Here is a 12,942-nt window from a genome sequence, read left to right as displayed (position 1 = left end):
ATTCTTGAAACGCTATATTACTTTGAAATTATGCGAAAAAAAACTGATTAATGATGTTACTGCTGTGTAATTTCAAAGAAATATATCTAGATGTGATAGTTCATTGTTCACTAAGATTTATTTTTATTTCATTTTTTGATAGAATATTCTCCAATTTACGGGAATACGAAATCTCTTGCATACGAAACTGCACATACGAAACCAATCATACAAAGCTAAGCACGCGCATGCGCAGATATCGTCCCTAAACCACGTTGGATTTCATTGTACATATAGGCTATATCTGGAACTGGTATGTATGTGTTATATATGAATGGATAAGTTTAAATTTAAGTAGATTATACTCTAGGCATTTCCATGACGTGTAAAAATGTTGTTTATTTTATACACCTGAATAAAAAGATTCTGAAGTCACAATCCCTTCGTTGCTAATATGTGTTTAATAAATACAAAAGTTGATCTGATAGTGGTCGATATCGTGCTTGAATGTGAGCGATGATGGGGACAGTACACGATACAAAAGTTATAAGAGAGTATACTCTCTTATATCTTATACATCAACGATAAGATTATACTTTGATTGGATTATACTTTGATTAAAATATTTCATATATCATCACAACAAAATCATATGCTTAATATGTTTAAATGCTGGTTTAACATTGAGTCAGGGGCGGCTGTGACTCAGGTGGTAGAGCAGGTTGTCCACTAATCGTAGGGTTGGCGGTTCGATCCCCGCCCCACATGACTCCATATGCCGAAGTGTCCTTGGGCTGAACCCTGAAGTCGCTCCCGATGGCAAGTTAGCGCCTTGCAGTTCAGCTCTGCTACCTTTGGTGTGTGAGTGTGAATGGGTGAATGAGACACAGTGTAAAGCACTATATAAGTGCGCCATTTACCATTTACGATGGTTTTGTCGAAATCACGCTTCGTTTCGACGTATAATATCCGCTTAGAGCCTTTACATTTTGTCCCCGTTTTACAGCTTGAAAGCGGCTTGATTATACGTCCTATCGACGATAATCTTTGCGACTTTTCGCCGACTATTCAACATCGAATTGTTTGCTGGGGTGTAGTATGTTGCATTCATTAATATTTTTTTTCTTTGTTTCAAAAACTACTGGCTTTAAAATAAAAATAATAAATTTCACAAAAACCTCTCATATTTCTCTGTTGCCCTGTTTTTCACCATTTCAGATTAATTTTGAGGCAAAAAAAAAAAAAAATCAATAAACGGTCATATTTACTCTGTAGCTAGTAGCAAGAAGGGTAGATTAAAGATTAAAAATACCCATAGTCCTAGAGAATAGCCTGTAGAATCGTCTACCTGTACTTCTAGTTCAACTCATATTCATTCACACTTTGTGTGTTGAAACAAGTACAATAAATTAAAAACCAGTCAGTAGTTTTATTTAAAAAGATAATATTACCCGAATGAATAAATTTACGATTTAAGTGTGTGCCAAAAAAAAAAACGTTTCCTTGTACTCCCATGCAGATTTCAAAATTAAAAATGAATGAATCAAAGATAGTCAATCCCCTTCGCATGCTTTCATCTTTTTTTTGTATTCAATATGTGTGAAAATGAGCAACTTCTTAAAATACTGAAAATCACTTACAGATAAATGTAAATATCTATATTCAAGTGAGATGCATCGGGCGAAGCTCGGAGGACCCCAGTAAGCAACTCCATTAGCGTCCAGCAAACATCGACGACTAGCAGATCCTGCAGAGAAACAGTAGAAAGAAGACCTAAATGTTTCATCTCTGTTACACAAGATGTGAAAAAAAAATGACCAGTTTTAGAAAGCCTGTCGAATAATAAACAGACTAGAATTCAAACTGGTCCAAAAAGTGCCTCTGGTAAACATCACAGAGAAAATCATGCTGCTAAACCACATTTACTCAAACTTGCATCATACTGTTTCTGTGCAATGGGCCTTGACTGTGCACTCACCCATCAACCTAACACTGAGACTGATATTTAGCATCCTGGGCAAAACTCAGTGTTCCATTCACACACTGATCAGCAAGAAGACATAAAGCAAAGTCTCGTGGGTGAAAACTATGTTCACTCACCTGCCTGTGAGACTTTTTTGTTGTTTTCCACCTTATTATGGAGGATTGCTTAGTCTCCAGAGTTGACTGTGTTTACCACTGTGTTTAGCGCTCATGCTTCAAAGCTGTCATTTAGTAGGACTCTCTGTTTTTATTACATATAAATAAGAGGAGGCCCAGGGCCTGTTTCCATATAAATATATTGCTCAAAGTCCAAGTCTACTACTTAAAAATGCTTTTATTTCAGTTATGGGCCAGTAATGAAATTTATTATGTCAAATTCTGTACTAGTACTGTAGTTGAGTCAATATCAGGTGACATATCTGAAAACACATACATACCTTTATACAAACTAAATGTGTTAGTATTCACCTATTTGTGATGGTTTTAGTGATTCTGTTGTTAATTTGTTGGTTGGTGCTGTATTTATTTATTCCTGAAAGACAGTGGAGGTTGCCCATCGTGCGGACATGACACAGGATCATTGCTACCACATGTACAACTGCAGTTAATGGAAGCAAAGATAGATGAAAGAAATTTAAACTAAATAAATCATCTCAGACTTTCATTACAAAATATATGTTGGATGGCATTAAAGATATTAATTCTAAAGGTTAATATGCAAATTGTTCAGGGTGGTCTTTTCCTTTATTGTGTTAAGATAATCCACGTGTCAACTTAAAAAAAATAAATGTATGTCATTACAAATATGAATAAATAAATAAATAAATAAGCAAATGGTGGGCAAACTTCATATTCAGATATATTTCCATTTCAGATAATGAAAACATTTTAAATGGTTTGGCTCAGCTTTAAATATTACTGGATTTCGATAAATAATGTAATGAAAATCACTCTCATTATTGGACTCAGACTTTTGGACCACACAGTCTAAACTCAATCTGAACTCAAGTTTTAGACAGTATTTTATGCCATGGTTTGTATGAGCTTTTATTTCACTCTCATAATATGCTGTGCAGCTCACAACACACACACACACACACACACACACACACACACACACACACACACACACACACACACACACACACACACACACACATACACACACAGAGAGATTCTAATCCTTAACAAGCTCCAAAATTAATTGCACTCAAATCAACTTATTTTGGCAGTAGTCAGGAGGTGATTGCCTGTGGTGAGCTTTAGGAAATGAATAATTACATCACTGACGGAGTTTTATAGTGGGTTTTACTGATCACAGGATTTTAAACTAACACATCAGTTTTTAGGAGTTAGTTCTATACAAATGTTTATTATTTACGTCGCACTTTTGAGCACTTTTCAAAATACTGTACACACTGGTGATGCAGGGAACTACAGGAAGTCAAAATCATAATCTTATGGTAATATTATCAGATCAAAGCACACCACTCCATGGAATATTGATTAATTAACTTCTATATAATGTTTCTCATGACTTTGGTGAGGAGGTGGTGCAAGTAAAGAAATGTAATTTTTGTGTGTTGAATGGGGGTTTGGGATGTAGACTTCTAGCTAACACTAGAGTAGTTTTTGTCACTCAGCCTGGCCAAGAACCACCTACTATCACAGGAAGATAAGCCATTTGAGCCTCCAACCCAATGATAAAGTCACTCCTAGATAAATTCCTGCCCATGGCCAAATTTTGACCAATCCCTTCCACTCCCACTGAAAGTTTGACCAATCCTGCTATCTCCTACTGATACTCCATACACTTGACCAATCATGCCAGTTGCCCACAGACGCTCTTGACCAATCTTGCCTGCCACCGCAGACCAATCCTACCACCTCCCAGCAAAGGTTTAACCAATACAACCCAGCTGTTGCATTGGACAGTTTGACCAATCTTGTAAACTGCAACAGAAAGGTTGACCAATGCAACCAGCAGCCGCAGAAAGTTTGCCCTATTCCGCTCACTCTCACAGACACTCATGACCAATCAAGCCAGCTTCTTCTACAGTCATAATTGTTTGTATTGGCCTACAATATTTTATCACAAAAGTAGTTCGTTCTAATTCATCTAATCATTATCATTTCACAATTTAATTATTTGGACATTTAAACCAGCAGGAACCTGACCAAGATAAAGCACTTACTGAAAAGGAATGATTGCTCCCATGCAAGTACAATATACATTGTTCTGTTTAAGAAAGGAATTTGTCTCACTAGCTTCATATGATCAAGTGTATTAAACTAAACACCACCTGCTCCCACAACTTTTTTGTTGGGTCCCATGGAATCCAAATCCCAAAGCACACCTATAATGGGAACATCGTTTACTTAATGTGGATAAATGGAAATGCATTGGGGAAGTCTGAGAGTTGTTCTCAGGGTGTCTGGGATGATGACTCACCAGTGGCATTTGATGGACATTTGTTGTAGACCGTCTCTCCAGCTGAAGCTCTCTTCCATGTCATTAAACCTTGGTACTCATCCTTGCATATCTCATGAGGTGCTATAGAAAACACACATTCAAGTAAGATTATATGGTCTTATAATGTATATACATTATAAATATAAGATACATAGCATTAACATTCTGCAATATATCAGGTGAATTTATTTATGATTGTTTGATTGTTTATCTGTTTATGATTGTTAAATCCATTTAATATTATAGATATATCCTATTAAAATTCCTTGAAAATGTGTGATTCTAAGTAGAAACACAAATAGTGAACATGGAAGTGAACATTACACCAAAGACATTTGGGTTTGGGAGCAAAAGATGGATATGAGACAAGAGTTTAGGAATCCAGCTTTTATTTATTTGTATTTACATCTAGATGTGTTAAACAGCATAAACATATAACCTTTTATATCAGACTACCCAAGTTTAAGCTAGCAAAAGTAGATAAATAGATAAAAAAAAAAAAAAATTAAATTAAATTAAAGGTTTACGGCACCTGTGAACTGCGCCATCAGCCTCTATTATCTGAAGCAAAGATGCAATTCATAGGCATGCCCTAGTATAATAAAGCTACACAAAATCTCATTCCCTTCTCAGGGAACAGGGTTACCCCAGACGTTCTCTTTCAAAGGGAACCCAATGTTGCGTGAGCTTTACACTATGGGAATGAGAATACCTACTCTGTAATAATGAGGGTATGTCCTGTTCAAAAGGTCCAAGCCCGAGGGTCTGGTGTGAGGAACGGAGGTGTGCAGAAAGCCTGCAACAGATGTAGGCACTTTGGAAATATAAAGGAATATAATATAATATAAAGGAAGGGACAACAGAGAGATATTGTAGATCTCCTACTCGCTTGAGAGATGTCAGGACCTCCAGAAGAGCTACATTTAGAGTCAGAAGCATCTCAGTGGCTGACTCTAAGGGCTCAAATGGGGCACCTGACAGACCTTCCAGGACCACAGAATGGTCCCAGGAAGGTATGCCCGATCTGCAGATGGGCCTCAGCTCCCTGACACCACACATAAACCTCGAAGTTAGAGGATGTTGCCTTACAGAGGCTCCATCAATAGGGGCATGGCTGGCTGAAATGGCAGCCACATATACCCTGATAGCAGAAGGAGCCAACCCTGCTGAAAAACATCCTTGTAAGAACTCCAGGACTGTAGCTATTGCGCAGTTCACTGAGTCTAGCTGATGTTCCTCACATCACGAGAAAAAAGTCGCCACTTGAGCACATACAATTTCCTTGTGGATCAAGGTGTGTTCAACATGGTGTCTACCTCAGTTGGGAGACCAGAATATATGAGTCGGTGCCCCTCAGGGGCCAGACCCACAGTTTCCATAGTGGGTGATAAATCAGCTCTATAGCCTGAATCAGTAGATCCCTGCAGACGGGAATCTCCCAAGGAGTGCCATCTAGCAACGATATCATCTCTGAGAACAACAGTATATTCAAGCTGGCCAATAAGGTGCTACTAACAGCAGATGTAGACAGTCTTGGCGAACTCTCACTAGAACTTTTGGGAGCAGAGCGATCAGGGGAAAAGCATACAGATGTGACCTCGGCCACATGTGCACCATGGCACCCAGCCCCAATGGTGCAGTAGGAGTGGGGGCGAACCACAATGGGTAGTGTGTTTTCTCCTCGGTGGCGAACACATCCACTTCCACTTGGCCAAACCTCCACCATAAAGACTCCACCACTTGAGGATGGAGCCTCCAAGTCCCGGGCCTCAGTCCTTGCCTCGACAGGATATCTGCCCCCACATTCCAGTTGCCCAGAATGTACATTGCACTCACTGACAAGATTTTCCCTCTGACAATAACCCTCCCTGGTGGTTGATATATGAGACCATTGCTGTGCTGTCTGTCACAACTAACACATGGTGACCTCTTAATTAAGGAAGAAGAATTTCAGTGCTAGAAATTCCAAGGCGATTTATATGCCAATCCAGATAAGCCTCAACAGTCTCTCATAGAGTCTGGAGGGGATGCCCAGATCCACCTTTATCTTGCTCATTTTTGATAGGATTGACCCTACACATGCCGGGGATAAAAATGCCCTTACAGTACTAGAATCCAATATAAACCCTAGAAATGTTGTCCACTGCACTGGAGAAAGCATAGTTTTCTTGAGGTTCAACCTGAACCACGAGCTCTTCATGTGGGCAAAAACAACATCTCGATGTTGAATTGCCAGTTTCCTGGATCATGCTAGAATTAACCAGTCATGCAAGTAGTTTAGTCCACAGATGCCCTGGAGTCACAAGGGAGCCAGAATGGCATCCACACATTTTATGAAGATGCGAAGGGATAAAGCTAGCCTGATGGGAAGAACCCAATATTGGTATGCATTGCCTCCAAATGTGAACCTCAGGAACTTCCTGTGACAGGGCAATATTTCCATTTGGAAATATCCATTTCTATGATCTATCGAACCCAGTCTACACAACCCAGTCTTCAAACTGAATCCGTGGAACGATAAGTTTGTGCGTCGGCATCTTTAACCTGTAAGTCCGACGAGTACAGTTCAGATTAAGCAGATCTAAAATTGGCCACGTACTCCCATCTTTTTTGCAGACCAGGAAATAATGGCTGTAACCCCCCCCTCCCCCCTCCTCAGGGAAAGGGGTACATGTTATATGGTCCCTTTGTCTAAAAGGGATCCTACTTCCTGCGATAATGTTGGGCTCTGCTCTGTGCTGACTACTGTGGTGAGCGCACCTCTGAACCGGGGGGGTTGAGCCCTGAACTGGACCTGGTAGCCCTTTTCTACAGTAGACAGAATCCATGGAGTCACATTTGGAAGCATTTCCCATGCTGCCAGATGGTCTTTAATTAACATTAACTTTTACACATTGTATTGGAGGGAAAGCATCAGATTTTTGTTGCCCTGTGACAGCTCTATAACCAGAGAACACTGAAAACTTGGGATAGCCTTCGCTAGGAGAGGCCCTACAGTAGTACTGGGGGCTAACTGCCCTAACAACCTCATGTCCCATGATGCATCCCTCCACGGCCCATCAGGACTGCTCCTCCTTTTTCTGCCTGGCCTTTACGACCATTCTCAGATCAGACCTATTAGCAGGCTGTGACTGTGGCTGCCCAGTTCCCCTGGCTTTCTGCGGGTGGAGGCGGGCCACCACACTCGCCTTCTGTGCCTCCCTTACACTAGTGCTGGTAGCTACATGGTGATGGGGCTGAATGCTATGTTGAGCTCACTCAGCAGGTTTGCTTGGTAGGCCTGCAACACTGCCATTTATGCAGTGACCCACAAGCAAGACCCACTGCCACATAGACCTTGCCCATCAGTGCTGAGGTGGCCTTAGATTGCTTGGATAGCAAAGCTAAACCCCGTAAATTACCTGCCGTCAATGGAGAGAGGTAGCTTGCAAGCACATCCTCCACCTTCGGCATAGCTAAATAGCCATGCTGTTCATTTCCCAGAATAATCTGACATTGCGGGGTTATAAATGCGGCTTATGTATGGTTTTCCCCAGAAGCGTGATATTTCGTCAAGCACTTCTTGAAAAAAAAGGGGAGTTTTCTGCAGTGTGAGGGAGAAAAAACAGGGAGCTGCTCTCCATTTTTGGCTCACCTATATGGCTCCTTGAAGTCAGAGAGGAACTATTTTATAAATTTTTTTGGCTTTCCATAGTGGAAGGAGGAGTCGCAACGCGAGCTCCAAAATCTGGTGGAGAGCCGGACCTGGAAGACAGAGCAAGAGAAAGAGCAGCGCTCGTCTCTGGCTCCTCTTCCAGATCCATACGAGATCCCCAGGACCTGAGCCAACACGCTGCCTTGGCAGCGGCCAGCCCAGATCTAGGATTCTCTGAAACCCAATTCCCTTTGGCCAAGAAGAGAGTGAGTCACGAGCAGAGCTGCCGAATTGTAAAGCGTTCACAATGCACACAGTCATACCTCTTGATGGCTGCCCTGGCGTGCTCCTCTCCACTAGACACTTCACACAGAAAGTGTGACCATCCCGTCCATGATGAAAAGGGAGCAAGGCATGACACACTTCCTGAATTTTCTTTCACTCAGACTTTTCTCTCTTTTTTTTTTAAAGGGACAAAAAAGTAAAGAGATTTTTTTTTTAAGATAGGGAGGAAATGAAGAGTATCTTTGCGAGCATTACACAAATGACTGACATGCAGTCTTGCTGAAGATAATAAGGCTGACGGCGTGGTTCACAGGTGCCATTTTTATATCACATGATGTGCTTAATTACACAAACTTCAGATACCGTGTGAGGGTGCTTCCCACAGCGTAAAGTTCATGCAACATTAAATTCCCTTTGAAAGGGAACATTATATACACCTTAAATATTAATTGTAAGGTTATTTTAAAACCAAACCAGTGCTTTAAATACAAAATGTTTAGGAACCTTTTTGTGTCTAAGTTAAAATATCACCCACTTCAAGTGATATTCTTTTCATGAAATCATTTCATGCTCATTTTCATGAAGAACACCAATAACTCTGAAAGACACTGTGATATTGTAAATCTATTGGAAGTAATTAAATTACTTCAAGCTGTCGTCAGCCACCACATCAAACTGCTTTTCTTCCCCTTTGAACACTATTACAATAGAGTACAAAAAATGCGGTGAAAAAATGAAGGCAGAGTTTCACAAGAATGTTCAAAATTTATGCCTTCCCACAAAGTTCTTGGACAGATCTTTGTCTTTAAGGCACTGGCGCAGTGCTATCAAAGTCCTGCTATAAGTACTGCAGCGATGCCTGACATTTATTTAATCTATAGCCTCCCAAAGCTACAGTCAAAGAGCCGCTTATTAAAATCTGCTGTTTGCTGTGCTACTCTGACAAATCACACGGGAGGACGTGCCTTTGCCGAAGGAGAGCGGGGGAAAAAGGCAGAGGAGGAAACAGAAGGCAGACTGTCAAATGGAAAAAGAGAGAGAGACCTACAGGTGCACAGATAGACAAGCAGGAAGGAAAAGCAAGACATCCAGACAAATAGAGAGCACTCAAGGAAGGGAGGGAGGGGAAAAACAGATGCCTGGTTAGATGGAAGCAAAAGAAAAAGACAGATGCCCATAGAGAAAGGAGTGAGAGGAGGAAATAAGAAAATTGAAATGAAACCTGATTAGAGAAATGCAAAATGAGTGAGAGGCACTTGTTTGATTTGCATGGGAAAAGAGGAACACACACACGCACACACCTGGGCACTTCTTGTCGTTGCATGAGCGCACTTCCTCCCCTGAGCCATCGCAGGGGTAATTCTGGATTCCTGTGCCTTCACACATCCGAAATCGGCGCTGCCAACCTGAATCGCACGTCTTTGAGCACTGACTCCACTGGTTCCACGCTCCCCAGTTTCCACCCCCTGAAAGAAGAAGGGGGTAAAAGAATTAATAAGTACAGAAGTACAGCACTTTTCCACCAGACAGATAAGACAAGGTGCTTCAGATTACACATGAACCCATATTTGGTCATTATTTCCTCTGCCAAGCAAACCATACCAAAGCATGCTGAATTGTAATGTGTGAGCTAAGCTGGGATGTCTGAGTATAACTTAAAATTGTGCAGATTCACAAGACAAAATTTTCAGTAGTGTAGTGAAGCTTCCTTTGCTTTTCAGTTGGTACTTTTCTGGCTGATTTAATCCAATGCTCCCAAGAACTGCAAGTAATCTGGGCTCAGAGTTATTTTAATGTATTTAGCACAATAATGTTTGCTCATTGCTATATGTATATGTACAGTGCCCTCCACTAATATTGGCACCCTTGGTAAATATGAACAAAGAAGGCTGAGAAAAATTGTCTTTATTGTTTAACCTTTTGATCTTTTGTTAAAAAAAAATCACAAAAATGCTTTCATGGATATCAAACAATGTTGGCCTGTGAGTCTGCACTATTTTAAGCTAAACTCAGACATCCTAGCTCAGCTCACACACTACAATTCAGCATGGTGCTGGTATGGTTTGCTTGGCAGAATGCAATTCATGCAAAATCAAGCAACTCCACAATATTCTGAGGAGCTTGCAGTTTTTCTACATTACTGCAGATTTTCATCAGATTGGTCCCATCATGTGACATCATCACAATGTGCATGCAGCCGAAGTCCTCGTTGATTCATGTGTGTCAATCATGAGTACAGCTAAAAGGTCTCATTTACCAACAAACATTGTGAAAGACTGAATTTTGTGAAGACTTGCAATTTTGCCAAATTCAAAAAATTTACTACAATAAGCATAAAAATCTCAGCAAACTGCATCCCAAAATTTGAAAAAAAGCTGCAGCAAAAATTAAGCATTTTTGGCCACAACAATCACGAAAAACTGCTAAATCCTTTATGGACTGATACAGTATATGTATATGTACTATATGTGCATGTAATTTTTTAGAAATATTGTACTACTTCTGCCTAGTTTCCACAATAACTCTACTACTTTCACAATGAAAATGGGAAATAGCCAGGATACAGACAACCCTCGGTTCAGATTTGTCACAAAACCAAACTGGGTCACATTGTTCACTGGGAAAAAAATAATAAATAAATAAATAAAATCATGTGCCTGATCTGTAAGTGCCTGATGGAAATCAGTAAAACATGCAATATCGAGGCTTCTGGCAAAGTATTTTCTCACAACAGGCAGATGAGGTTTTATTAAAATCAAGGCAAAGAAGGCAATGGGATTACCAACAATCAAAACCAGAAACATGCTGGCAATCAAGAGTAAACAAGATTAGAATAAACAGGCAATCGAGAGACAAAACAAGAAAATGTCACAGTCGAAATGGCTGGACTGAGGCATTGCAAAATATGAGTAAGTCCAACTTATTTGAGGTGTGTGTGCTAATTTGTTTATAGGTGCTGTATTTAGAAGTCCAGACATTGAGAGCATTAATGGGTGTTGTAGTTTTTTTGGCAGCATCTGAGACTGTAAATAGGTACAGATATAATAATCATCCATTCATCCATCTTTATGAAAATTAATGTCATTGTACAATACTAATCAAATTGACCTAATATTTACAATTCACTTCTGGTTGAAGTCATTGAAACACATTTATTTTGATTCCCCTTAAACCATTGATCACCATATGAAGTGGGTCTACATGAAATAAAAAAATGTGCCAGGTAAGAACAAGTTCCAACAAGTAGCATTTTTTTTGAGGGAATACATAAGGTATTATAAGAAATGAATGATTTTGCTTCACATATTTTTGTTTAGGTTTGTGAAGTTTTAAATATATATATATATATATATATATATATATATATATATATATATATATATATATATATATATATATATATATATATATTTAAATAATAAGCCAGTAAAATATACAATTATGAAAAAAAGAGTTCTTGGTAAAGCACACAGACGTTTCAGGCCTTTGCTATGCATGTGAAAATACACCTGTTATGCAAAACGATATGTTTGTGACGTACCATCGCAAGGCCGGTTAGTGCACTCCCTCGTTTCTGAGTGCGGACCTTTACACTCGGCCCAGCCATGTACAGACACACTGCAGCGCCGCTGCCTCTGCTGACTGCCAGTTCCACATGATACTGAACAAGGAGACCAAGGAGCCCAATCCAACCACTGCCCCTCCACTTGAGAGTGAAAGACAGAGAGAGAGCAAGAGAGAGAGACAGAGAAAGACAGAGACAAGGACAGAAGTGAGGAAAATGTAAGAAATAAGAGCAGAACGGCACAAATGGCACAAATACCAAAAAAAATAAAAAAATCTATTTGGGTCAAAAAGTCTGAGTCTGCTATTAGGAACTAATTTTATTTAGTTAGATATTAAACAATATTATATACGATATTGCTTGAATCAAATTGGTCAGAAGGTTTTGATAAATTTTCTTTAACTCTGACAATAATCCCAGCTGCAAGGATTAGAATTTATTTGTATAATGCTTTTTACAATATTAATGTACTAATTTTTTAATACCTTATTTCCATGTTAAAAACTTTCATAGGCACTTGTATGGCAGACACGCCACATAAATGGATTTAAAAATGAATAAGCATTGATATAAGACATTTTCTGTGAGAAGATGTTTATTTAATATCTTTTGGAAGGAGTCTCCATTGTCTTATTAACTTTAGAGGGAAAAACTAATCAGCTGGTTACATAGCTGCCATAACATAAACGATAACAGAAAGTGACTAACATTATATTAAACCATGTTATATATATATATATATATATATATATATATATATATATATATATATATATATATATATATATATATATATATTAGTTATATTATGCTAAATGGATAAAATCTGTAATGTGTTATTCTTTAATAAAAAATGTATGTATTGGCTAATTGCCGTGGCATCAAAGAAATAAAACATTTCAGGGTGTAGTGCTATTCAAAAATAATCAATGTTGGGTTAGTAACAATAACCTTCAATAGATCCCCTAACCGCCTGGGGGTATTCCAGAAAGCAGGGTTAACTTACCTTTACATAAACCCTGA

At 39.2% G+C, this 12,942-nt stretch overlaps 1 protein-coding gene across 10 annotated transcripts in view; it reads right to left on the bottom strand.

Moving 5' to 3' along the window:
- adgrb2 (adhesion G protein-coupled receptor B2) overlaps positions 1–12,942 on the bottom strand; it is a 442,839-nt gene that overhangs the window by 182,207 nt on the left and 247,690 nt on the right. For 8 of the 10 annotated variants that reach the window (XM_047158788.2, XM_047158787.2, XM_047158786.2 and 5 more), the window contains 4 exons: positions 11,896–12,060; positions 9,656–9,820; positions 4,415–4,516; positions 1,620–1,726 (listed from right to left, as the gene is read on the bottom strand). In XM_047158788.2, the coding sequence (XP_047014744.1) occupies positions 1,620–1,726; positions 4,415–4,516; positions 9,656–9,820; positions 11,896–12,060 (539 nt within the window). The remainder of the gene's footprint in view (positions 1–1,619; positions 1,727–4,414; positions 4,517–9,655; positions 9,821–11,895; positions 12,061–12,942) is intronic. The other 2 variants (XM_047158793.2, XM_047158795.2) reach the window with 1 other exon arrangement.

Source organism: Ictalurus punctatus, chromosome 12 (assembly GCF_001660625.3).
Source record: "Ictalurus punctatus breed USDA103 chromosome 12, Coco_2.0, whole genome shotgun sequence".
NCBI classification, from domain to species: Eukaryota; Metazoa; Chordata; class Actinopteri; order Siluriformes; family Ictaluridae; genus Ictalurus; species Ictalurus punctatus.
The sequence above is the reverse complement of the archived record's forward strand: the minus strand, read 5'-3'. Positions and strand labels throughout refer to the sequence as shown.